At 38.3% G+C, this 27,805-nt stretch overlaps 1 protein-coding gene across 1 annotated transcript in view; it reads right to left on the bottom strand.

Moving 5' to 3' along the window:
* otofa (otoferlin a) overlaps positions 1 to 27,805 on the bottom strand; it is a 186,307-nt gene that overhangs the window by 27,567 nt on the left and 130,935 nt on the right. Inside the window, 14 exon segments of the mRNA XM_042333019.1 lie at positions 416 to 550; positions 1,070 to 1,209; positions 3,788 to 3,857; positions 4,659 to 4,790; positions 7,662 to 7,691; positions 8,481 to 8,611; positions 11,174 to 11,330; positions 12,664 to 12,825; positions 14,257 to 14,376; positions 17,765 to 17,926; positions 23,107 to 23,241; positions 25,450 to 25,574; positions 25,931 to 26,120; positions 27,489 to 27,641. Coding sequence (XP_042188953.1) covers positions 416 to 550; positions 1,070 to 1,209; positions 3,788 to 3,857; positions 4,659 to 4,790; positions 7,662 to 7,691; positions 8,481 to 8,611; positions 11,174 to 11,330; positions 12,664 to 12,825; positions 14,257 to 14,376; positions 17,765 to 17,926; positions 23,107 to 23,241; positions 25,450 to 25,574; positions 25,931 to 26,120; positions 27,489 to 27,641 — 1,842 coding nt within the window.

The following is a 27,805-nucleotide window of genomic DNA, read 5'->3' as shown; positions in this document are numbered from 1 at the left end:
ACATTCCCTGTGCTGACCTTGTGGCTGGACCTGATTATTTGTAGGTCATTATTTATTTAATTCTATTGGCATTTCCTTTGGAATGATCAATTCATCCACTTATAGACAATGCATGCACTGAGCATACTAACATCTTTAAATCTCTGGTAATTAAATCACCAATGCATTAAAACACATCTCAAGGAAAAGCTGTTTCTTTACTGTCACAAAACTTTATTGTCAGGATTTCCTTTGTTTAACATAAGAGAAAATGTCTGATATCCATGTCCAATTTAAGAAGTTCCGAACTTTTACACTGTAAATCACAAATAAGCTTAAGGAAACATCTCTTGCAGCCAATTACACTTTCCAGGAGACATCAATAGGCAGTGTTGCAATCAGCTTGAAAAAAGTGAAGCAATGTGCATTGACTCACTTTAAATCTCCCAACGATCCTTTCTTCTTCGGTGATGGTATCATCGTCGTCTCCGATTTTGCCTCGATAAAGATTGTATGTGTGGAGCCAGTCTTCAAAATTTCCAAACTCACTTTCCAATTCCTTATTGTAAACCTGTGCATTGAAATGAAATGCCAAGTCACAAGCTCTTATACAAGTCTTCTTATTTTAATTTCTCTTGTACATGAGTTTTTTTGAGGGGTCACCTCCAAAGATCACCCTGACTAATCTCTGGTCAATTTATAACTGTGATCTCTGGGCACAGGTAAGCAGGTTTGTGATTTACCCCACTTCCCCCATTCTGAGCTTTTGTGTGTATCAGACAACTCGATTCAGCAAAAATAAAAATAATAATACAAATTGTAAGATTGGCAAAGATGCATTTCAGTTTTGAAGAATGAGGAATATATACGTTGGGATTCATGAAATACTGCACAATATATGACTAATGACATAAAAGCATTGGAAGGTATAAAATAAGAAAAGACAATTTGACATTATAATGGGATATATAGATTATAACTCTTATGGATGCTCTTATTTAATTACTCCCTAAAAGAGCTGAAATAACAAGAAATTGCATTTTCTAGAAGTTTTTCCAATAGCCATAAGCAAATAACTATTTTCACTCACCCGTAACTCATCAATTTTCTGCTTATCCTTCTTTTCAAGCACCTCCAGTTGCTTTTTCTTCTTCTCTTTATCCTGTGCTTTAACCTTGTCTTTACCCTTGCCCTTTGTGCCTTTAATAGGAGAGTCTTCAATTTTGAGATCTGAATACAGAGGAGGAGGGGGTGGGACACAAAACACTCAAGCATGATTAGCATGAAAGTTGACATTGACCTTCACTGGACTCGGAAGGAATTTTTGATCTCTTTGATCCTCTGCTCAATTTGTGGAGGAAAAACAAATCATAATCTGCTGAATTACTGACATTTGCTGGTGTGACCTTTTGATGGTGACTGCATAACTACAAGATTAAAGGTAAAATTTACTTTTAGGATACACTGAGACTGCAGAACAAGATAAACATGTTTAGGGTTGCAAAAGGCAATTTCAAAACAGACACCAAGAAGTATTTATTTGTCCAGAGATTAACAAATAGAACAGATTATCTGAAAGGATGGTTGGTACCAGGATGCTGAAGTTGTTTAAGAAAAGCTCAATGTTGTGATGAGAGGACAGTAAGATTGGTATTCTGGAAGGATGAGAACAAATTGGCTGAAGGGTTTTCTTCATGCAAATCTCTCTTCTGATCTTATGAGCTCTTTCCTCAATCAAACTATAGTACAACAAATAATATTGGCCTGTAATTTGTACCATTTCTTAATAAAATTATTTGACAAAAATTCTAAGTTGCACTGGTCAAAACCCGCAAACTCCCTCCCCAACCACAAGGACTGTAATCCTATCTTCTCAGAGGAACCAGGGATCAACATTAAATGCTGGCGTCACCCACATCATGAGGCAAAATAAAGAAATAAAGTGGGGTCTGTGTCTGTTTTTCAGAAGTATGCCATGCTGACTAGTAACAATAACCAAATGATGTAGCACTTTTCATCCCTTTGTCTCAAACATGGATTTGTGGAAAGTGTTTCAAGGCAACATTGTAAGGACACAATGTATTTCAGAAACATTACTTTAACTGTTGAGACTGGTTACGTATTCAATTTAAGAACTGGTGCACTGGACTTGAAACTTTTCAAAGATGGGAGAAAAGTTGTGGTGTGGTAGGCAACTTAGTATGCAACTTAGTAAAGCACACATCTGACAAACAGATGAAATACCAAGCCTAACATTCCAGAAGAACATTATGCCTCAAATCTATAAGTCTGCAGATCTAAAAAAATAAACTGGTTTCCTATAAATGAAGAAAATGCAGAAAAATACATTTTTTGTGGTCCTATAATAATTTTCTTCGGGGAAGAGAAGGAGTTATGCCAGTTATGTTAAAGCTGTTGACTTCTAGACCTTTCCACTAGCAAATGCCTTAATATCACCACTGTCTTTAACCTCAATCATGAATGCCAACTTCCATGAAGGCTTTTAATGTGAATGAGAGTGACCAATTCTGTCATGATAAAAAGAGGAAGGGTAAGGAACAGCAATGCAAGCCACTTACAGTAAGCACCAACTCAAAGCTACCATCAGCATAACATAACATGTAGGAGCAGGAGTAGGCCATTCGGCCCTTCGAGCCTGTCCTGCCATTCAATCATGGCTGATCTTCTAATCTAACTCCAGCTAATACCATAACCCTGCCAATACCATATCTATTTTGAAAAAATATATCTATCTAACTCAGCAGATGAATCACATGTGCAAAACACTGCCGAGAAATCAAAAAATCATGACTACAACAATTGCTTACCAAAACCTTCACAAGATAGACACATTTTTAAAAAAAATCACCACAGTGTCTGTCAAACATCATTCTCACAGTCAATAGAACAATCACAAACACACTCAGGGAGACATATAATAACTCCGATAGCATTTTTATTATGACTATGCAATTTGTTTGACTTTTATAAGGCAAATATAAAATTCCCAGGAGTTTGTAATAAACACCACCAAAGTAGAAGACATGAGTGGGACACAAGGCTCAAAAAATAGAAAATTGTCATAGATTACGAATAGTGAATTTTTAAAATAATTTTAATTTTTAAAAAAAAAATTGTTTTCAACTATTATTGTCAGCAGGGAATGTATGTTGTGTGTGCTGTGTATTATTTCCCTTGTGTAAATTATATAAAAGGGTTCCATAAGGTTAACATAGATTGGCTGTTTCCATTGTTTGGGGAGACTGTAACCAGGGGACAAAAAATATAAGATAGGAACAAGGAGATCTAAGAGAGAATTTAGGAGGGACTACTTCACGCAGAGGGTAATGAGATTGTGGAACCAAACTGAGAGTTTCATGCACCCACCCTACACATAGAAATTCCAGAGATGTTTATCTCGTACTCTGGGACCATCATGCAATGTCATTTGAATGAACACTTCCAACTGACATTCATTCTCTCTGCTTTAAGTCCATATACATATGTACGTTACACATACGTATATACATACACACCCCCACGCATACATTGCCCTAGTTGTATTGGCCCTGTCGAGCAGAGGGTGTGCTCATTTGAGTGGAACAAAAACTCTGACTCCAAATATTGGGAAGAAAATTAAAATACTAATCTGGGATGGATCTTTGGGTAAAATCAACACAATTGAAACGCTTTGAGATGTCTCAATGACGTGATAAGGCGCTATTTCAAATGCAAGGATTATTATTATATTCAAAGAACCTATTTCTATTTGACTGTCTCCCTAAGATGTAATGTAATTGATGTTTACCGTCCATGGCTATCTCCATGTCCTCTTTCTCCTCTGCCTCAGCTGCAGCTGCTTCCTGCTGACGGATTTGCTGAAAGGGTTAACAACAATTGCTCAGTTATTGCAGCTGAATTCACATAAACACCGACCAATTTGAGCACAGAATCTCTCTTTTCATTTAAGTGTTTGGGTCAGCTGGTAACACTCGGAAGCCTGTGGGTTCAAGTCGCAGGTTGATGCCCAAGCCTGTACTCATTGCACTAAAATTAGGGGTGGGGGTTCTTTGCCGTGGGCTGTTTCACAATTCTATTCATATCACAAAGATTGGGCCTGTAGCTTATCCAAAATTTTCAGCCATTGTTGTTGCCAATTATGGAACACAATGCGAGAATTGAACAACAACAACAAAATTACATTTATAGAGTGCCTTTCACGTCGGGAAGGCATCCCGAAGCGCTGAACAGTCAGATGTCGGGGCCCAAGCATGGAGAAGGGATGGTGTAGGGGTGAGGGAGGGCGGAGAGGTGGGAGGGAATCCAAAGGCATGGTCGAAGAGAAGGGTCTTGAGACCAGCCTTGAAGGAGGCAAGGGAGGAAGTGGGGCGAGGGGGCTGTGGGATGGAGTTCCAGATTGTGGGGGCAGAGAGGCTGAAAGCCCGGCCACCAATGGTAGGGCGGGCGGGAGACGTGGAGCAGACCGGAGCCCGATGAACGGAGGGAGTGGGCAGGTTGGTAGGGAGTCAGCAGGTCAGAGAGGTAGGAGGGGGCAAGGCCAGAGGACGAGAATCTGCATGCTCATGTTTGCACTGGGAACTTCCTTAAAGCCTTTTGGGATTCAGGCACTTTCCCTTGAATTACTTAAAATGTTGTAAATTCAAAAATCAAGCTCTTACTTCTTTAAGAGTTTCAATGGAGGCAAAATATTTGGACCACCAGTCCAGCATGCTTTCGTCCGGCTCTTCCTCCTCGATTTCTTCTCCCTTCTTTTTCTTCTTCTTTTTCTCTTTCTCTTTCTCTTCTTCATTCTAGAGGTCAAAAATTAAATACAGGGAAAATTGAATGCCATGCTGATAACCTGTTCTGATCATAGCTGTGGTGGTCCCACTGCAAAATCTCATTGCCCTTGTCGTACTAGCCCTGTTGAGCAGAGGACGTGCACATTGAGTGGAACAGAAACCTCTCACTTCAAATGTTGGGAAAAAATTGATACACTAATCTGGGATGGACCATGGGACAAAATCAACATAAATGATATTCGTGTACCACATTGAAACTGTTATGAAAAGTTCCCACTACTCCAATAAAACAATGGTAGATAGATTCATAATTCCAAAAGCCAGAAAATAAAGGGAGCTCTGGTTTTAATCTTTCAAACATGTTACACTTGATGGGGGGGTGGAGGGGAGGGGTGCAAAAATAAACAAGGCACAGAAGTTGAAATAAAAATTCACAATTCATGCTGTACAGGAACAGTGTGAATGGAATTAATGCAAGCAAAGGGGAATATCTGTTTCCTTTTTCTTGGAAAATGTAGGCCAATTGGTCCTTTTTTCAAAACAGTAGCTGGCCCTGGAATGTGAAGGATAGTACTGTTTTCTATTATCTCCTTCATTGAACTATACAAAGGATTATATATCTTCTAGTTTGATGTTCACTTAGCACTTGGTGACATTGTTTTGCTGGTTATCTCCAGGGTCATCCTTCCAATCTTTCATCAGTTTAGTCCTTTCATTTCACTTAAAGCATTCTATTGGTAAGGGATGAGTTACTCCAATTTGTGGCAATTAATACAAGAGTGTTGGTGTGGAATGGGCATTTGTCCTACCGTGGGTTCCTAATTTCTCTTTGAAGGAGGAATGTTTGAGAAAATCATCTCCACCAGTATCTTCTGGTCTTTGCTTCCATTTTTTGTACAAAGGAAAATAAGGAATTAAACACAAGGGGTTTAACCTGTGTACAAGAATACCAACCCTGCCCTCATGGCACCATATTCCTTGGTGCATTTCTATTGTCAGTGGGTAATGAAGTTATTAGTGGTGTTAAATTAAGATGTAGTGAAAATATAGCCTCTTGAGTTTTATAACATATCTAGCCCTACCTCCGTTCAATGGATACCTGCTGCATTCAGGATACAAGACTTTTAGAGAGACGTTTGTGTAAACATTCAATGCATAATATATTCTACAGATAGAGGTATATTTACATAATGAAATTTAAAAAAAATTCTGTGAACAATTTCATTTATTATTAGTTTTGTATATTGATCCTATTCATCAAGAGTTGGCTAGAGAGTTGGGAGTCAATGCAGGTTGTTTATTGAGACCTGTGGGTAAGTTGTATTATTATTAATCTATTACTATAAATTGATGCAGCACACCTAAACTGATAATGTTTATCTGCATCTGAGGACATCATTTGATTATAGCTGGATTGTGGCAGTGAGGGTGAAATATTTTGTGAGTGTAATGTACACGACCAAACATTTTCAGGAATTGTGTTTTTTTTCTGCCCAAAAGCCCCTAGTGAACAATAACAATGCTGGTACGCCATCTAGTGGAATCAATAGACGCTCTATCATTGCAATCATTTCACCAAGGTTCAATGGACTTTTGCAGAAATTTATTCTAAGCACTCAGGCTCCTGAAAAACAGACATTTTACTGCCTGGGCGGAAATTTCAAATCTATTTATGCTGCCATCAAACTCAATAGGCCGAATTGCATATTCTATGCCTATGCTGCTAAATAATAATAATCCTTGCATTTGATGTAGGGCCTTATTACGTCTTCGAGTGTCTCAAAGTGCTTCACAGAAATTGTGGATTATGTGACCAAATTGTTAATTTTTCCAGGGATTATTACGTGGGAAAAGCGATCCACCATTTGACTAATAATCGGGGTTCTACTTACTGATAGGTAAAAAGAGGCGTTAGGAGTATGGAAACTTGGGACGTCCTCCCGACGTGAAAGGCGTTATACAAATGTAACTTTGTTGTTGCCTAACGTTTCACCCTGCCCGGGAATCAAACCCCAGGTCCTCTCACTTGTGAGGCGAGTGCTTTGACCAATACACTACAGAACTCCAGCCTGATATTGTACCATATTGGACACCTATTATGATGCTCTTAAACCTATCTGTTCTCGGTACCACAGCATCTCTAAATGGCATAGAGTCTGGAATAGTTAATTGGGCAAACAGTGAGAGTGTGGAGGGACTCTGATTAAAAGCATATTTAAAAATGATATTTTCGAATTGATGTTGAAATAATTTCGAAAAAAAGTTTTTAATAACATTTACAAATGTCGACCAATATTTTACAACCTTTGTGAATGTGTAGCTTCTTGAAATGTTGATGCTATAAAACTGACTCCTCAGTGACCTATACAGTACAAGGTATTAATAGTAAGGCTTATGAAAAAACTGCCAGAATGGAAGATCCTCTGAACGATTTTGTAAACTGTTTCTAGCTACAGCTATTTGCTTTAGGCTACTGCGTTGGCTGCATTCCCTTGTTCTTCAGTCAGACCTCTAAAGGTGCATTGCTTTGCAACTCATGAATTCTTTGACAAGCTGAGTCATTGAACAGGTTATGAATGATTGACCTTGAAACTTTCTCCACTGCCACGTTATTGGAACTGGGGGAAAGTCTGTACTGAAGAATATGGGATCTTGACAACACAGAAACTATTATGAGGACACTAAATTTTCAGATTGTCAACCAGTTTATGAATGTTGATTTTAGACCGCAGGCTCTGTTACTGTTTTCTCCACGTTGAGGGGAATGGGAAGGTTGGCATTACGTTTCTACACTGTGCTCACATCCTTAAATTATACCATTTTGGGGTCCTATTATGACGCTCTGAAACCTATTCTCAGTGCCACAGTATCCGCACTTACCGCTTCAACTTTAACCACAGCGTCAGAGTTCTGCCATCACATGGAAACAAACAAAATGAGAGGATGTCAGCATCACAACATTGACACAGCACAAATGATGTGAGAATACTGTCTGGGAAACAACTAATCGTGTCCGTGCAGAGAAAGTGAAAAGCATTTAAAATGTAAAGATGAAAGAAAAATGATCAATCACAAAACGCATGATAAAATTGAAGTGATTTTGGAGCAAAGCATTGTGAAGAGGGTAGGGTGGCCATCACATTGTGGGAACACATCTGCAAATCCTTTCTTTTTCCAAACGATCTCCCCTCTTGTCCTGAAAAGCCGGCTCTTTCCGGGGAATGGTTCCACACTACTTAATTTACTTCCTAGACAAGATCTTGCCGGTTGGCATGAAGTACCTCTGATTACCACCAAGAACTCGGTCTCTGTTCTTAAATGTTTCTGATCATCATGTTTCAGACCCCATAGAGAAAAGCATCAATATTCACTTCAAACTTGGTTCGAGGCCTAACAATTTAATTGATTCACAGATAATAGTTTTTCATATCAAGAACACCAGATCCTGTCCTTTACCTTATGCTCATCAACCACAGTAGAAGCATGTATTTCAAACATCTGGGTTTATTTTCCATTTATCTGTATATATACTGACCTCAGTAACTCTTATTGGCAAATGTATCAGTTTTAACGGTGTGAGCTGTTAGCATGAAAATCTTATTATAAATGCAAACCACATCGGCTGGTAAATTTACCAACAATTTAAGAATATTCCCCTCATACAGTCTGTAACTCAAGTACGCTCAATTATTTACTTACAGCATCCAGCTTGACAACAGTCTCCATTTTCTTCACTGGAAGATCAGATTCCATGTTGATATTGATGTCACCTGCAAGGTGAGAGACCGGGGGTCTATTTGCCAATCCTAGGTATCCATTCATTAGTTTTGCTGAATAGAAAAGAATGAGAAACCGGGACACAGACAGGGACAGAACAAGGAGACAAAAAATATCAGACTATGGATGAAAAAGATTCCAGGTGAGTGAAGACAATGACTGTCACATCTTTATGTAACAAAATACATGCCAACTGGGAAGGGTCTATCTAGCATGGATCAGTAATGTGATCAGGTAAAGCTTCATGTCACTGTCATGACTGAGCACTGTGTCCATTCTTTGCGATGATCCTGAAAGAGAAAGATAGTTCCCATTTCGGATGTGACTCTTCAGCTGTTGAGATGGAGGTTCACACCCGAGATCCTAACTATCTCTTTCTTTTAGAAGCCAACTCATAACTCATTATATTATAAAACATTATAATTCTTCTTCTTCTTATAAATAGATATTCACAACCTGGATTCACACATGAATCATAAATATCCAGATGTGTGTCCTGTGTCGGAGCACTACTGCAAATTCAGCCATTAAGTCATTGGCATGTATGTGAAGGAGGACCAAAGCAAGTTAGCCCTTCTCAAAGATTTCTGGAAATAGTACAGAGGAAAACTAACGCAAGGGCCTGATTTCAGTTATTTGCAACAGCTTTTAAAACTGCACGGGGGACACTTTAATATATATTTTTGAAAAAGACTAGTTTTTCCTACAGAGTGTTCACTTTTTTGGATCCAGTTTTTGGATTCTACCATAGATAAGTATCTAACAGTGCAAGCACCACAATTTTTATATCCCTGCAATCTTCTGCAACCCTATCACCCTGGCTGCTCCCTCTGCTCAGATAGCACTCATTTGCTTCATGTCCGCTGCTCAATTCACTCTAATTCGAGATAACTCAGAGTGAGTCTGAATGCATTGCATGGGATTCTCTGCTAAAAACATGCGGTTAAGTCACAATGCATTTTTTCCAGCACCGAGATGCTATTAAAATTAACTTTGTCAGAAGGACTTTTTTTCCCCTCCATTATAAGAATTAAAAATTGAAGGATTAGATCTGAAATGTTCAGACTGCTGACTTTCTTTTAAGATGTTGATAGACCTGCTGTGCAACTCCAATATTTCTATTTATATTGCAGCTACTGTAAAATCAGGCCACAATGTCCCTGTACACACTGAATGGTATGACATTGTTAAGGAATAGAATTATAGGAAACAGGTCATTTTTGCACAATAAAGTATTATCATTATCAATACTGATGTGATTAAGAGAGTGACGCTGTACTGCCATAGGCAGCTTTGCTCAGCCAAAACAGTCTTCCATACCACAAGCCAGGTATGCACTATAACTTTTGCTTTAAGAGAAAAACAAAGGTGATAAGAAATGGATCGCTCTCCTGGCACAGTATATTTAAGTGAAGACCTAAAATTTAGAAGTTTAGAAATATCACAAATATTGCATAATCCACAAAATAAATTGATAATAGGGAGCAGATTGGATGGAAACCATTAAACAACTATATTTTGCTTTCATTTGGAATTTGTAATGCAAATTAGAAGACTGGGAGAACTGTGATAAGAATTGCTATGTAGATCAGAAAACACAGTAAGTTCTCAAAGGCATCCGTAAGCACTTACAATGGAATTGAAACAATACTGCCCTAACTCCAGTAAGATATGGTCTAGATTTGACCACAAACCTCAAGTCCTCATTTTACCTGGATTAGAAAACCATACACACTGAAGGGAACAAATTATAATAATAATAATCCTTGCATTTGACATAGCAGGTTTTGTGCCAAAACCTGTCCAAGCACTTCAAAAGAAGTTTCTGTAAAGTGTAATAACTGTGTATTTGTATGTGAAAGCAGGGAACAATTTATATACAGTAGTGCTGCACAGACAGCCATGAAGTGAATTGAATGATCAATATTTTATCTGGGGGGCAATTAGCACCAATCCCCCAAAAATGCAAGGATTATTAATGCAGCAATGCACTGAAGTGCCAACTTGGACCATGAGTTCAAAGTCCTGATGTGAATCTGAACCTTCTGGCTCGGAGATGAAAGTCCATCTGAGTCAGGCTAACACCTACCTTGCCTTGCACAAAAATGGGCTCTATTTTGTGGCATTTGCCAATGGGTTTCTTAATTAAGGAGTCTGGAAGTCCGTGTTTTGGGTTTTGCTATTCAAATTTGCTCTACATTCAGAACAGTTTCTCCTTGGCCCGAGTGAAGTGTGTGATGTACCTTTGGTTAATGAAAGATGTCTCAACTCTGAAAAACATTTCTTAATTAAAAAATCCATTAAGATAATGCTGCAGAATTTACCTCAATTATACGTTTTAACTTTGGCATGATGAGCACCTCCTACTGCAGTAGAGAGTGTTCTTTCAGTTTGTACACTAACAACTCTTTTTGGTTTACATAATCAGCATCACAAGGATAACAGACAAGGTCAGATGCTAGATGAATTTGACCCTGATGTATACTGAGGGGCGAAAAACCCTGGAAAAATCTTACTTAAAAGAAATCCTTGATTCCCGAATAGGGAGTGTAACTATGAAAATAAAACATGTAATACCAACTCATTCTCTGTCAGGTACCAAAGTGTGGTGGTACCTGCATTTGCCCAATTTTTCTTGTCAGGTGGTCTGTAGATGAACCTTCTGAGGGATCCGACAGCATGGGTGCCAACCAGAGTGTACCTGCCAAATGCTCGGCAGTCAACCACACGGATATTAAGGGGAGGGTGAAGGAGTTCATTCTCTGGCAGATCCTGTTAGTAACAGAACAAGAAGCCTTTAGAATCAATTGCTCATGCACACACCCAACACCAAGGAGGCAGAACATCCAAGGGATCCAGTGATAAAGTTCAATGCTCACTTCATGACTCCAGCCATACATTTGACATCAAGCACAAGGTGTGATATTCACAGAGTCTGATATGTATTAACAGGTCTATCTCTGAGTTTGGTTACGTCTAAATATGAGCTGAGCTGCTGGAATGGGCACCTTGAGAAGGAAAGAAACTCCTTGGGTAAAACCTGACAACCCTTCTGAAATGAACAGAATGCCATGTTGTGAGCATCATCATTAAGTAATTGGTGCTGTAGTTTGTCTGCTCTTTAGAAATTAAGAGGAAAAATCAGAGGGAGAAAGAAAATGAGCTGAGAACATTTACAAATAAGGGGGAACTTGACTCACGATTCTATCTCTGAACAGCGAAGGGAATATTGTATTATTCATTGGTATGCAAAGGATCCATGTCTCCATAAACTGTTTATCGAATAAGACACCCACAGATATTCTTTTTCAATTCCCTGCAGTACTGAGCTACAAATCTGTATTCAATGTTTATTCCAATGCAGAAATAAACATTGTTTAAATTCCATCAGAACAGAAAAAGCTAATAATTTCCTTTCATCTCAATCCAGTGACAATTTCCCATTAAACATGTTAAGAATGAGCCAAAAGGGACAAAACCACATTAAAATGATATTTGAAAGGCAGCAGAAACTGGTAGACTCACCTATTTCTCAAGAGTGTAATCTCCAATTTAGTGCCACAGCTGAGAACTGACAAAATGTGTTAAGTGTCATGGGTGGATATTTTGTGGCAGCCAAACCATAGAGCTGAAGCAGTGTCAATGGCAGATGGAATGATGCTCACAGCTTGATGCACCAAGTCTTCAAAACTATAACACACCCAGAATTTTCAATTCACACTTAGGAAAGTGGAAGTTTTAGAGCACAATCAATTTTAGTTATTGCTCTGTACGAGTCACCTAAAGTCTCTTATACGTAAATGCTCTCAGCTCAATTTCTTTTTCCTTCTAATCCCTGGTGTTCATTGCTTGAGAGCAGACACACTGCAACCACAATTACTGATCGGTACTGCTCGCAACGAGACTGCCAGTTCCCACGTCCAAAGTGTCCATGAAATAAAATACTTTTAAATAATTTTATTCCAGAAAACAAACCTAAGCCTGAGTTTAGTCACCAGTATTAATGATCATTTCAATTTGTGTTTTGTTTAAGACAAGTCGACATTGCCATCTGAAATTGCCATGTTTTTTGTCCTTTTATATAATGGCAGTAGTCAGTCCTCACCACTTCAAAATACTTGACCAGGGTGCTGAAGTTTGGATTTTTTTTGTAATTCTGAATGAGTGATGACTGCACCCCCTTTCCAGCACATTCTATGTCAACACGAGGCCTATCAACCTGAGCCAGGTTCACACGCTTCAGATCTCTCAGGCCCCAGAAGAGAACCTGTAGGGAAGAAAAACAGAATAATTACAACACATTCCATTAATGTGCACCCGTGTGCATACACACAGATATATCTGGATGTGTGCAAACACACATTTGAGTGTGTGTGGATGCATGCATGTTTATGTTTGTATACATGTTTGTGTGAATGTACAAATGTTTTTGTATGTGTTTGTGTTGATGCAATGTAATACTTGTATGTTATAGAACCATAGAGATTTACAAGACAGAAGGTCATTCGGCCCATTGTGTCTGTGCTGGCTAGTTTAAGAGCAATCCTTTCAGTTTTCTGCAATTACCCCATATCATTGTTGCTGACTCGATTAAAAGGTATTTATCAAATTCCCTGTTGAAAGACAATATGGATTCTGCCTCAACCACCACTTCTGTTGGGGAATTCCATATGCTAACCACTCTGAGTGTGAAAACAATTCTCCTAATCTCCCATTTGCTTGTTCACTAACTATCTGAATTTGATGAACCTGTAGGGAAGAATAACAGAAGAATTACAACCCACTTGTGTGTGTGTGCATACAGACAGACATATCTGGAAGGGTGCAAACACACTTTGAATGTGTATGTATGCATGCATGTTTATGTTTGTATACATGTATGCTGAATCCCTAGGCACTCGCTCACCGAGAAATAAAAAAATCTCTTCCCAATCAATTCTTCTATGACTCCCGGAAGTTGCTTACAATCTTCTTTCATTGTTAACTACACTCCTTATTTGTGTGACTTTTGGTTCTTTATCTTTTGGTGCAAATATATGTGTTTAGTGTAGCACAAGATCAGAGTTTTATACTGTCCCATTATAAATACATAATGCTGAAGGTTGCTAAATACAATGACAAGTGGATAATAATCTCTATAATTTTCTAACCAAAATAATTGTAATCTTTGAATCTGATAATGTGCTTTAATTCTCAAATGTCTCAAAGCAGTTCCCAGGTAATTGCTGTCAAGTGTAGTGACTATATTTGTAAGCAAATGCGGTTGCCCATTTGTGCCAAATTGTAGTCAGATCTGTTGTCAAATGTTTTACAATGGTGTTCTGTAACATTATTATAAAACAGCATATACAGGAGGGTGTCTTGACATGGTGAAGAGACAATTATTTTTAGCTGGATTTACTGATTTTGGAACAGAATAAATAAATTCTGTCTTCTGCTCTGGATTTGCCTCGTTCTGAAAAGTAACAAGCATTTCATAAAATCAACAACAATCATAAAATCTAGTAATTTGGCAAGTTGGCACATTTGTCTATTTTGTTTGAAAAATCAGTAAAAAACGAATCGCAGTAAGTACAAACCTGGACTTTATCAATGAAAATCCGTTTTTTACTGAAGATGTGCGAGACCCTCATGAGAATTTAATCTCAGTTAATAATATGTTGGGTTTAGATTTAATGAGATTCTAAGGGTTGCCTACCTCAATCCTGTACTTGCTCAATATAGGTCGGATTCCTCTAGGAACGGGGAGAATTGGACCACGATCGGAGTCCGTTGGCCCATCGATTGGAGGCAGATCATGCTTTCCAGTGGGAGGAATCTAGATTTAAATGAATTAGAGGAGGTGTAAGTAGTGTATTCACCCAATTAAAGGAAATATCTAAACATGACTCACAGTAAAGTAAAAAAAAGCTGCCATTTCAATATCAGTTTAAAGGAAGAGGTTAACAAAATCAAGTAACGGACATTAGGGCCCATTATATGAGCTGTGTAAACCAATTGTAAACACTATGCTGTACTTCTATTCCCTAATACATCCTCGATATCAACTTAATCAAAAAGGGGTTTGGTAAACCTTTTCTGAAATACATGATATAATGAACTAAACTACATTAAAATCATAGCTGAATCACTTGAAAGTAATGCTATTAGAACACATGGTTCCTCCAACTCTTTTCCCTTTCCAAACCAAAAAGATCATGAACTCATGATGCTTCCCCAGTGCAGTTCTCTTTGAAGAGGCAAAAATCACAATTAAGTTTTATTCACAGTTAAAATTGAATCACTGATACCCTATAATGTAGGTTGAACTCAGTATATGAAAAAGAAATCTGACCAGAGAGATCAATAGAAATAAACATGTACATGGGTCAATACCTACCTGAAATATCTGAAATTAAAATTGTTCGGTGGATATTTTGATATTGAGAATTGATGGTAACGTTTTGCAACAGTTAAAGAAATAATTATTTCTTTATCTCGGGAAAATGAATCAATAGCACAAGCACAAGATTACATTCTGATAGTTAAAGTTTCGAGATAAGGATGGCAATGGTTTTACTCTTTGGATGTCTTTCATTGACTCATTAACCACTGATTTGAAGTTCAAACTCTCCCTGCTAATGCTGCATATTAGGGTGAGATGTTTGGGTACATTTCAACTTTGGGTTTTGATTTGGAGTTTCTTAGATCTAACTTTAAGGCTTCACTGGTGAACAAGGTAAGGGCCTTATGGATAGATACTCAGTGATCATGTTTAAACGATGATAATTCCTTTGTTAACCCAAGTCTTTAGTTGAGGCAAATCTCCTCCAAATAGTTGATGTCAAAGAACGTGGGTTGCAATGAATTACAAGTGACATTCTCTACCCAACAACAGGCTACAGCTTCGGGAAAGAGATAGAAAGTGGGATTAATAAACAAAAGGATGATTTAGAAAATTAGTTAGCAGAAGCATAGATGTGAGAAGCCAAATGTCCCCTTTTTGTGCAAAACATTTCTGTTTATATGTTTATCCTGTTTTTGATCAGTCAAATTAGCATTCCCTTCCAGGCAGGATTCATCCTGCTTACCTAATTCCTGAGTGTTAGGCACAGGTTGGCAAGATTCAAGATTGGGCCCCCAGAATATGTTGGGGTACTTCTGGAGTATAACCAACTTAAACTGCATAGGTGACCATTAAGAACACTGTCTGTCACGCTTCCTACTGCTTGTCCAGGTATGATAACCCTACCCAATTGTTAGGGATTTGGCTTATAGGGTTAACAAGAGTTGAGGGAGAAGAATCCTTGCACCCAGTGACCAGTCTACCCTCCCGAGTCCTGCCAATGAACCCGGTTGCCTAATCTGTCATCGGAAGTGTCCTGGAGTACTATGGAACCCGTCTGGCTCAGGAAATGAATGTCTGAGACCACAACAGAGTTAACTTTGATTCTGACATTCTGTTGCCAAGCACATTAACTTAGAGCCAGTTCAGCTCCAAGTTTCCTTCCCTACCCCCAAGGCAAGTACTAATAGGATATCAACAAACTAGGAAGCTCTCAAAAGATGACAATACAACCATTAATTGGAAGCCCCTCCTTAGACTTTAAGAACTTCAGCATCCCCTCCTGAAGCTGTAGATGCTTACAAGTAGGATTTATTTCTCTATACTTTCAAGATTTTGTGAAAAATGTTTTGCAGCTCTTGTGTGATATTACTATTGTGATATTACCTCCAATGGCTGAGCAGGTAACATCCTTCCCTATTGTCGTGCTTAGGAATCTCTGTTGTTGCTGAACTCAATAAGGCTATCTGAGGGATGACACCTTGCTTGCTGATATCTGGAGAACACAAACACAGGTTGGCAAAAGCCAACACATTTGGGACTCCAAGTTCACATTGGAGAATTTGATTAACTAAACCAGAATTAAGCACTGGTAACGTTTTCACTGCTTGAGCCTATAACAATTCTTGCTTTACTTTGTTAGTCAATTTCCCTCTTTTCTATCAAGCTACCTATTAGAAGAACAGAATAACATTGCTATATGTGATAGTTTCCAAGCACCTTCAGTCTGGACAGGTCAGGCACAGTCAGTAAAGAACTTCTATTGTCATCGTCATCATTGGCTTCCTGCAGATCAATGAAAAGAGACAGAGAGGGAGGGAGGAAGCGAGGGAGGGCAGACAGAGGAGACACAAGACATGTAAGCAGAATCATTGACGGGGGCACCTGAGAACTGGTACCACTACAATTTACTAGGAAGGTAGACGTAGCAGTTCGAGCAGAATCAAGCAGAAGCAAGCAGTTCATCCTTATAATAGATCATTTGAAGAAACTTGAATGTGTTTGTTTCACAGTTGACAAGTTAACATCCTTCAGTTTGGAATTATGGGCAAAATGAGCAGGTATTCCTTAATACATTCATTGCTTTAAAAGAAGAAACACCGTAAGGAATATGGCAAATGTGTTACTGTTTCTTCTTAGCACAACCCTTGTTCGCTAAGTACTTACCTGTACTCAACATGCTGCTCCAGAGTTAAAGCTCTTAAAATGTTCCCCCACTTTGTTTTATTAAGAATATTAGTTCCAGATAGCCTCCAACAGCTGTGAGAATGGCTAAACTTATCAGTCATTTTAATCAGTCTGCTCAATCGACAAGATAAATATTTGATACAGAAAGATGTGCTAACACAACATCCCTATACTAAAGTGATACACTTTATTGCTACAACCTTGTCTACCAGTCTTCATCTATGTGCTGTCCAACCACTTTCTATTTATTTCTTTGCTGTACTAAATATGATTTGTGTTGCTGCTTTCTCTCTTTCACCCTCCCACCATTTTTATGCAAGAGATGTCAGTGTGAGCAATAGGATTTTTCCTCCACTTTATATAGAGTAGAATAAGATAAACAGTTTATCAAGGTAGAATACGTAGGAAACGTTAGATTTAATGGCTTATACATATTGCCGCTGCCAAGGGCTCAGTAAGTTGCTTTAATCAAACTGACACATGCGCACACTAAAGGTAAGTCATTTTAAAAGCAGAAACTTTGTGAGTGCCCATCAAGCAGTTTTTATGCTGAATAACAATTTCATATCCTGGATGCCATTGGGACCATGGGCAGAAATAGTACTAAATCCTCATCGCTATCATTTTGTCCAAATGATTAATTGTCCAAAATTGGAACTGACGAAGTTTCTTCTGCACCTGTGCATTGCATTACCTGCAGGAGCTCAAAAGCCGCCAGCAGGTCTCCAGCGGTTGAGTTCCCCCGGAAGATCTGGAAGTACTCCAGTTGTGGGGGGAAGCGAGGGGAACCGTACTTCTCCTCTGCCATCTTCACCACTGGCTTTGAAAACGTTCGACCTATAAACTCTGCCTTGCCCTGAAAGAACAGAAGTGAGATTGAGCTTTCTTACCCTAACCTGATTGGTAAAAATATAGCAATCATCAGCAATTCAATAAATAGAGATTGCTTACATAGCAAAGCGTATGAATCTAAATGAACTAACGACCCCATTAACTTGTTACGAACTCTGCAGCACATATGCTTAATTTATGGACTTTCATCCATGGGAAAACAATTTTAAACAAATTAAAAACCAAATGCCTGATGTAAGATAAAATTGCTCTTGCCTCAGCACTTAGGAACCCAAGAGGAATAAATAACTTACCTGTAGAAATGCATTTCTCCAGCAAATGACTTAGCTGGTGTTACTTAAAGGTTTTCATGACTAAATTAAACAACAAACCACACATTTTACCCCTACGTATCTGGTTGGATGCCTAACTGGTAATTAACTGGTATTTAGCTGCTCATATTGAATATTAATTCTGATTCATATTATAGTTAATATTTATTATGAAAACGGTCATGACAGACTGATATGAAGACCTGCACTGATGCAGGCATTGTTGGTGTTAGGTCCTAGTGCATATTATCTGTTTCAGTGATGCAAGATGTTTACTGAGAAACAAATCTGAATGATGCAGAATATTGGTTACATGATGTACCAGTAACCAATGATAATAAAAACATTGCACGTTGCTCCCCAAGTCTTTGAGCTTGCTGTTTTTGCTTAGTCCTAAAGTTTATACCAGTTCATACTGAAAAACCTTGTAGAGAGAATCATCGCCGTTATCATGGAAAATTATTTCTACTCACTACACCTTCTACTCTGCCACAGTCTGACTGTGGTTCTACTAAAAACCAACAGATTTTAGTTAAAACCATTCTCTTACCCGATTCTTGTCAAACTTTGAAGGCTGTTTTGTTTGATGTAACATTGTGTTCATAAATAAGACAGTTAGTGCCATGCTTAAACAAAGTCATAATATTAGAATAAGTCAGACTTTTCTGATTTCTTCTGTTTGTTTCATGTTATTAGAGATTACTCTTAAAAAATGTTAAAAGACTTTTATTTTGGCTTCCACAAAAATTTTCAAAGCAGGAACTCCAGCCTTGATATTCTATTCAGCAGTCCTACTGCAGTGCTAATGAGATAAGGGACAGATTCTCCATCGCTTTCTTTGATCAAACTCAAACAACTGGAACTCATGTAAATATCTTCAAAGAAATGCCAAGCATTTCCTTTAGTCAGTCTGGCATTTTCTATTCAAGATAAAATCTTAGGTTTATAAATGGGTCAAATTTTTTTTTGGGATGTCACACTGAATAAAAGATTCAGGATTATTGGCACATTTTCTGCAGATTCAATTGAAGAAGACAATAGCATTTATAGGATGGTACTTTTCCAATGGAATATTCTATCTCTGAGATATAAAATTGAAGGATGTGCAAAATGGGAAATAAAACAATAATACATTATTCACTAATGCCAATTATGGGTTGGAATGATACCACTATTTCACAGTGTTACTTCCATTTTAGTTGACTATTGACATATAATAAATACAAATGGTCTGACAAGTCTGACTTATATATACACAACAACAACACACGTCAGGATGGTGGTCAAAGGAATATTGGTATGATTCACTAGTCGTTGATAAATATACGGACTAGAGGAGAATACAACTTTCTTCCCACTAAGTTTTGTAAATTCACCAACAAATGGATAATCATTCCAATAAACACTTGCCTCTACTACTTCAGCATTGCTCAGGTTCTCATCCAAATTCAACATTTCATTGTTACCAACATTTAAAGGAAATCCTTAGTAATTTAATTTTGGTTGATTGTTGTTCATTAAAAAATATATTTTTGTTAATTTTAGAATACTATTGAAACAAAACTATCACAATTTCTATCTACACTTATGATTTAGGGATATCTTATAACAAAGTATATTCTAAAGACGGCATACTCATTAAAGGCTCTGGTGTAAAAAAGCATGAATGTTGATGTTTGTTCCATTGAGATATTTTACACTGCAGCTGTGATAAATGCCTTCAATGAAAGAACGATTGAGTAGTTACCCAGTACAATCATGAAATGAAAGTTATGAGTTTAGACCTTATTGGAATATAGGAGCATATAAGACTGGAAAGACCATTGAAGTTCACCCCACGGACCCAAAGTTAATAAAGAAATAATTTTACTCTGTCTCGTGCTCATACTCCTCAGCTGGATTTGTCACCAAATAGCTATTGCCTAGAAATATACATTCACTACTCTTTACAATACATTTTGTGAAATGATATGAGATGTTTAATGGTGTTATAAAGCACTATAAATAATGCAAGGATTCTTTTTGTAACTCTGTAACTACCACATGAATAAGCTCTGATCGGAAGAAGTATCAAAAGGTGAAACATTGAACTAAACCTTTATGAAATAAAAATGTCAAATTGGTACTGCAAACTAAATCTGCTGTCCTGAGAGGCAACACAGCTTTTTGAATTTCACCATCATCCCTTGTTTATGTGTACAAGGATTTATCTTACTTAAGTAAGAATGTGTTGATTCCTCTGTTTGACTCACCTTGTGGTAGATTTATGCGTAATTTGTACACAACTTGGATGAGAAGCTAAGCCTACTATGTGCTAGTGCTCAATGCTCCTCATGTAGTGGGATCCATTTTCCACACTGAGTTTATGTAAAACTGGAATTCTGACTAACATTTACATAAAGTGCTCACAACTCAACAAGAAGCTCTGTTATAGAGTCAATATGCAACATAACAGTGTGTGAAATGGAGCTCACAAATACTACTGGATCTACTGACTACAGCAACACTGCACTACAGCAACCGAACACTGGTAGACACAAAAGCCAACCATTACTCATCTAATTGACAGAACAATATGATGATGTGACTATTGACCCATGCATGCCTGGTGGCATGATAGTAGTGTGGCTGATGCCAAATGGCTACTCATCACTACTGGAATGTTCTGAGCTGCTGCTCCTATCATTATACAAAATTGTCAAAGAACCTTGGGACATTAAAGAGATAGTCTTCTCATATGTGTTGTTGTGATCGTTCTCTCATTATTTTCTAGTTTAGAAGAACGGTGAGGTTTCCATGATATATAGCACCATAATATCATAGCATTTTCATCAGAATATTTTGAATATTCACAGGCCCAGAAATTAACTACAACACAAAAATACCATGCACTATTGCTGCAGGTCAGAAAGCTTGAAATATCCACAATGAGTGTACGAAAAGACTGTCTCTTAAACGATCAAGGAAAAGGAGGTACGTATTCATTTCTAATATACAGACTTATCTATTCGGACACATATGGGTAAAAGTTCTGGTGAGCATTATACACAGTACCCTTAGCAATGGGAATACTATTATACTGGCAAATCGATTGGTACCCAACTGCCCCAAAGGTGGTCTGCGTAAGTAACACTCAACAGAAAGTTTACCCCAACAGTACACATTATTGGACTTTAAGCTGCAACAAAATCTTCATTTGAATGTTAATCAAAAACTACAAATTTGTTTTTGTAAAAAATCTAGTATCAAAATTATGCCCAGCATATTTGTTCAATAATTACTAAAGCTCTCACTTGTACCGAAATCAAACTACAAGTATCATTTGTAACAATTTAGTAATAAGCATTAAACATTGCACAATATTTGTTGCATCTTTTGTAGTACGTCTAAGATTGCCGAAATGTTCCTCTAAAGCTATTTCAACTACAACTAGCCTCAGCAAAGCAAACTCTACTTAGCCCATTGTACACGTGGCATCCAGAGCCAGAGCAAGTTAAAGGAAAAAATACCATAAATAAACAGTCAACATTGATTATTTATCATCCAAATATCTATTCTATTAATACTGTGTAGGATATTGCAACAGCAACAACAAGATTCCATTTATAGAGCGCCTTTCACGTCGGGAGGATGTCTCAAGGCGCTGGACAGTTGGGTCGGGACCCGAGCAGGGGGGAAATGGTGAGGGTGAGGGGAGGGAAGGGAGGGAGCGAGGAGGGGGTAGAGAGTCGAGAGGGGAGCTGAAGGCACGGTCAAAGAGAAAGGTCTTGAGACTGGCCTTGAAGGAGGAAAGGGAGGAGGCGGCGAAGGCACTGGGGGATGGAGTTCCAGAGCCTCGGGGCTGAGAGGCTGAAGGCCCGGCCACCGATGGTTATTATTTGCAAGAATAATTAATAAAAAAAGTAGCTGATTGTCTTGTACATGCATCATTAGTTTCCTTTAAAAGAGCCAGCACAAACATGATGGGCTGAATTTTTCTATGCTGTAAATCTCTATGATTCTAGCCAGAACAAATATACTTTTTTGAGGGGGTGGGGAAAATGAACTGGGGCCAGATTAAGTTTTATTGAACCATTGATGGCAATTTTAACTAAATGAATTCAATTCTTCATTGAGATTGGCAAAAAACAATCTACTCTGTAATTAAAACCTCATATTCTCGCTCTTGGCCTTTTGTTTGGGACAGACATTGGTCTCAAAGGTTAAGAACTGTTGCTATTTACACAGCGAGGATGAAATTTGTTTTCTCTCAGTTAAGCCTCTGGGGTCTACTACACACTGATTGCTGTTGGTAATCTTGTGTTTATGTTTATAATCTTCACGCAGTGAACTTCTGTTCCTAGCTGGACTGGCTGGGAGAAGCAAAATTGATCTGTTTTTCCTATAAGAGGAAGATGGAAAAAAGTGTGGGGAATGGGAATTATCCCACAGGGTTCTTGTGTTCCTCCTTGTAGTTGGTTCAAAATGGTACATTCAGAAGCAGAGGTTTAGATAGCCTCAGTTGTAGGACAGTACAGGGGTAGGATAAGGTTAAGACCAGTACAGTACAGATACACATATATTACAGTTTCAAGCTTCAGCAAATTTGGGGGGATAAGAGGAGATATTCACAAACTTTAATTAAAGGCGGATTAAGTGGCACATTAAGTCATTGAGTAGGTTCGACAGATGGACAAGCAGATGGACTGGCAGTAATACAAGTTCCTGCGAAAGTTGACAAATGCGAGTTCTACAATAATGGTTTCTACAAGTATTCAGCTATAATAATTTTAGAACTTGTCTTATTCTTTGTGTTTTATGTTAATAAAATCCACTGAAATGGAATTAAGGCATCCACCAAATTGCTGGAAAGCTACCATTAGTTAGACCTTACCACAGTGTCCTGGTCATAGAATTCAATGACAATAATGGGAGGGTCATCTCTCATTTCCTGCGCTTCACCGTACAGCTCAACGTTATCGAACACCAACATCTGGTCCCAGGTTGGGCACAGAGTCTCCTGCAAAACCTGTGAATGATAGAAGAGTAAAACTGTGATCACACATTTTCAAAGCCCAATTCATTTTTTGCCTCCTTTTGTCGAGGGCAAAACCCTTGTTCCCCATGAACAGTCTTCACTCAAACCACTCCACTTTCATATTTTTAGAAAGTGAGAAAGAACATCAAAAGTATGTAAGAACGTACTGAACGAGAGGAGGGTCCAAGGTCACCAGAATGGTACCTGCGCTGAAGGGGCTAAATTATAAGGAGAGGTTGGGCAAACATGGGGTACATTTCCTTGAACTAAGAAGGTTGAGGGTTGATCTGATGAAGGTGTTTAAAATGATCTGACAAGATCAATTGAAAGTAACTTTCCCTCTTATAGGAGAAACCCTGAATAAGTGGATATAATATTAAAATGAGAGCTAAATCAATTAAGAGTCAAGTCAGGAAGCATTCTTTCACACAAAGTATTGTGTAAATGTGGAAATCACTACCCTAAATTGTCGCTGGATCAATTGAAATATTTCAGAGGGAAACAGATTTAAATTTGGTAAATAAATGTTTCAAGAGATAGGTTGAAAGGGCAGGGAAATTATATTAAATTACAGAATAACCATAATCTAATAACATTTTGAAGCAGTTAGCTCAATGGGCTAAATAATATATTCCTGTTCTTATTTTCTTATGTACTGACTGAAATATTTACAATAATATCTTCTGGCATAACTCATGAAAATGACTGCTGGAGTTTTTTTCACCCAGGGTAGCATCCCGCAAGTGCTTTACAGTGGCGGAGTCTGACTCTTACCATGCTTTATATTCCTCCTCATTGCCCTCTGTTCAAAGAAAAACTTCTTGGTGTTTGTTCCAAAATAATCCATCCCGAATCTTATCCTGGGCTCGCTTGTTCTGCTGCCTTGACTTATTTATTGACTGTACTGCTCTGGGTTTACTTTCTCCTTTCCATTGTATCTTAATCAGTTCCTCTGAGACATTTATTTTTCAGGCTGCAGATCTCTATTAGCTCATCATAGCTAAGACTATACATTCTTCACTGAACTCATAAACAAAGAGAAACAAATCTGCCATAAAATAGATGAAGTTAAAACACAATCCACGTGAACTATGTTGTATAGGTATTACAATTTAGAATTAGCACGTGGAATGCAAGAATGTGTATGAAACATGTAATAGATAGAAATTACCACAAAATGTCAGGAGATTTTTTGGACAGTTATTTGACTGACACATACAGAAACCCATCACCGGAAATAAGAGTATCCAAACCAGACAAAGAGTCTCGTGCATGCCACCTACACATGAAAATTCCTGTATATTGGAATGGGATGTGCACTCTCTTCCTGGCAGGATGAGCCCTGCTTACCTAATTCTAGAGAGAGTATTGGGCAAAGGTTGGCAAGAGACAAGGTTTGGGAATTCCAGAGTGTTCATTGGGGTGCTGTTGAGAATTTAACCAACTAAAACCATACAGCTTGCCATTGAAAGCACTGTCTGGTAAGCTTCCCACTGTTTGTTTAGCTTGGACCACCCTACTACCTGTTAGAGTTTTGGCATATAGGGTTAACAGGAGCTTGGTGGGAAGAATCCCTGTTTCCCGTGACTAGTCTGCCCGTCCAAGTCCTATCAATGAGTCCAGCTGGCTGGTCTGTCATCAACAATGACCTGGAATATTATGGACCCGCCTGACACAGAAACCAGATTATCGAGACGACTACAGAGGACTAACTCGATTCTGACTGTCCATTGCCAATTCAGCTCCAAAGCAACCTCGCTTTCCTCCCCCTACATTGCTCCTTCAGGTATCCTCTTTCGCATTTCCAGCATTTTCTATTTCTATTTCAGAGTCCCAGCACTCAACATCTTTTTCAATTAGAAGAGGCCTCTAAAGATTTTCTTAAATTTTACTCATAATTTATTTCCCCATTTTCATCAAATATTTTCACCCACAAAATATACAGTCAATTCACTTTAGGTATATGCTGTGAAGGTCTTTGAGACATCGCGAAGACGTGATAAGGCTCTATATCAAATGCAAGGATTATTATAAGTAATCTGCCACTGCTAAATCAGTGCATAAGCTTGCTGCTAGGAAATGTATATTACAGCAATTCACTCTGTGGGAAATAGGCGCATAAATGAATGAAAGTTCTGGTAGGAAGAGGTTCTTAAGAAGTGGCTGTAGGTTTCCTGACCTAGATTCTAATCTCATTACCTCAGTGCATTGGCTTTGTGTGGAGAAGAAAACTCGACCGAATGGGTCAGAGAGACCACTGCTATCTGCGGCAAACAAGCTTCGGGCCTGGTACATATGAACTCTTAGCTGGAAAATCTGCTTCTCTGTTAAAAAAAATAATATGATTAATTGCAGCATGAAATAACTGGGGACATTGCAACACTTGAAGTGATAATTACCATATCACACTTCCTTAATTTTCCTTCCAAATTCTCCTTTTAGTAAGACTAAATATAATGCCACTACAATGTTTGAATACACTTTTAATTTGTTAAGCACTACATATTAAAATATGATTGAGGATAGTTTTAAAAGGAAGCAATTGATTTCGGTTAACATGTACTGAGTAGAGATTTAAGATCCTATGATGTGAAGTCACCATCTGTTACCGAAGCGCTGTTGATAAGATATTTAAACACATACGTGGATTGGCAAGCCATTTGCTTTCAAAAATACTCACTGATGTAAGTCAGACTTATGGGAGGGAATGACTGCAACCCCAAGCCCTTCATTGCTTTGTTCTCCTCATATCCACTTGGCAGGCCACTCAGGAAATCCTTACGTTGCTTATTGAGACCAAGCCAAAGGTAAATCTCCATTTTAGCCTGGACTGTCCAGCCTGCCGGACCAAAGCCCCGCTTTCCCGGTAGCTGAAAATAATGCAAGCACAAACTAATTAACACCGTCTGAGCCAGAAATAGATAAAAAGGAACAATTTCAGCCAAGCTCAGTTGGTAGCACTCTCGCCTCTGAATTAGAAAGTTGTAGGATTAAGCCCCAATGTCAGGGATTTTAATTCACAGTCTAAATAGATACTCTAATGCAATGCTTGGGTGTGCTACATTGTTAGAGGTGCCATCTTTCAGGTGTGATGTTAAGCCAAGTTCCATCTGCCTGTTTAGGTGGACATCAAAGATCCCGTGGCATTATTAAAAAAAGAGAAGGGACTTTCTGCCGGTGTCCTGGCCAAGATCCACCAAATAAAATTTCAAACTGGCTGCTGCATTTTGGCCTCAAAATACATAGTCAAAACACTTTCAGTATATTCTGTGAAGCGTCGATGACATGATAAGGCGCTATATCAAATGCAAGGATTATTATTATTATTAATGACCAGCACAGATTACAGCGGTTGTGGCAGGATACTGGACTCATTTAATAAGCAGCTTGATTCTGCGATTGTGTGTTATGAGAGGACGAGGTAAGATGGGCCAAAGGACTTTCTTCACGTCAAATGACCTTTCATTATGTCAAATCACATCATTCATTCCAGGAGTCCACAATCTGGAGGCTTTGAGCCTAGTCCATCTGAATGCTACAAAGCTCATTTTTGGCCCTTTTTTGGCATGGGGCCTTTCTGATGAAAGGTCATCGATCTGAAACGTTAACTCACTTTCCTCTCTCAATAGATGCTGCCTGACTTGCTGAGTGTTCCCAGCAACTTTTGTTTTTATTAAACAAAAACAACCACAGGCCTAATTATTTTAAAAACAAAAAAGCTGGACACAGGATCATAAAATAGGGCGATAGAATACAAAGACAAACAAATCGCACATCTGGAGACAAACACAACTTGCTGATATCATAAAAAAAACTAAACACGTTAAGGAACACGTTAAGGAATAATTACTGCACAATTTACCTAATATGAATTGTCATTTTTTTTGGTCAGCTGAGTGTCTGACACATGTGGAAACCCATCACCACACTCAGAGTATCCATACCAAATATGCATCCCAACTTTACATGGAAATTTTTGAGATATTTATTGGAATGCAATGTGCACGTAATGGAGAGACAAATCCTGCTGAGAGTATTACGTGCAAGGCTTGGGGATGCCAGAGTGTGCAGTAGGTACTGCTGGAGTTCAACCAGCTAAAACCACATAGATTGCCATTGAGAGCACTGTCTGGCAAGCTTTCACCTTGAATAGAATGGGAGATAATTGAACTGGATGTGTCATCTTGATGTACCCCCACTTGGCATGCATGCATTCAACTCCTGCAAGGATGCAATACCTTCAAGAAGACAGTTTTAACTTTGCCACAATCTTTGCCTGTTTCTTCGTCCACTATTGAATAGAGGATATCTTTGGATGGGATGCGGGCATATGCGATCCGCTTGTTGTTGCTCATCATCCAGATGAAAATTTCAGGAATACTGTGCTGAGGCTGAATTGCAAGAAGACAGTAAGATTTAGTATAAAGTGAGGAACATCAAAGTCCAGAGTTAACCTCCACAATAAGGAAATATGTCACGACAATCATCTGTTCCTTCAATTCTGTCCTACACAAGATCTTGTGAAAATAGGAAACAATAAAAGTTGCAAACAGCA

This window comes from Callorhinchus milii, unplaced genomic scaffold, assembly GCF_018977255.1.
Source record: "Callorhinchus milii isolate IMCB2004 unplaced genomic scaffold, IMCB_Cmil_1.0 Scaffold3, whole genome shotgun sequence".
NCBI classification, from domain to species: domain Eukaryota; kingdom Metazoa; phylum Chordata; class Chondrichthyes; order Chimaeriformes; family Callorhinchidae; genus Callorhinchus; species Callorhinchus milii.
Note: the sequence above shows the minus strand (reverse complement) of the source record. Positions and strands in the feature narration are given on the sequence as shown.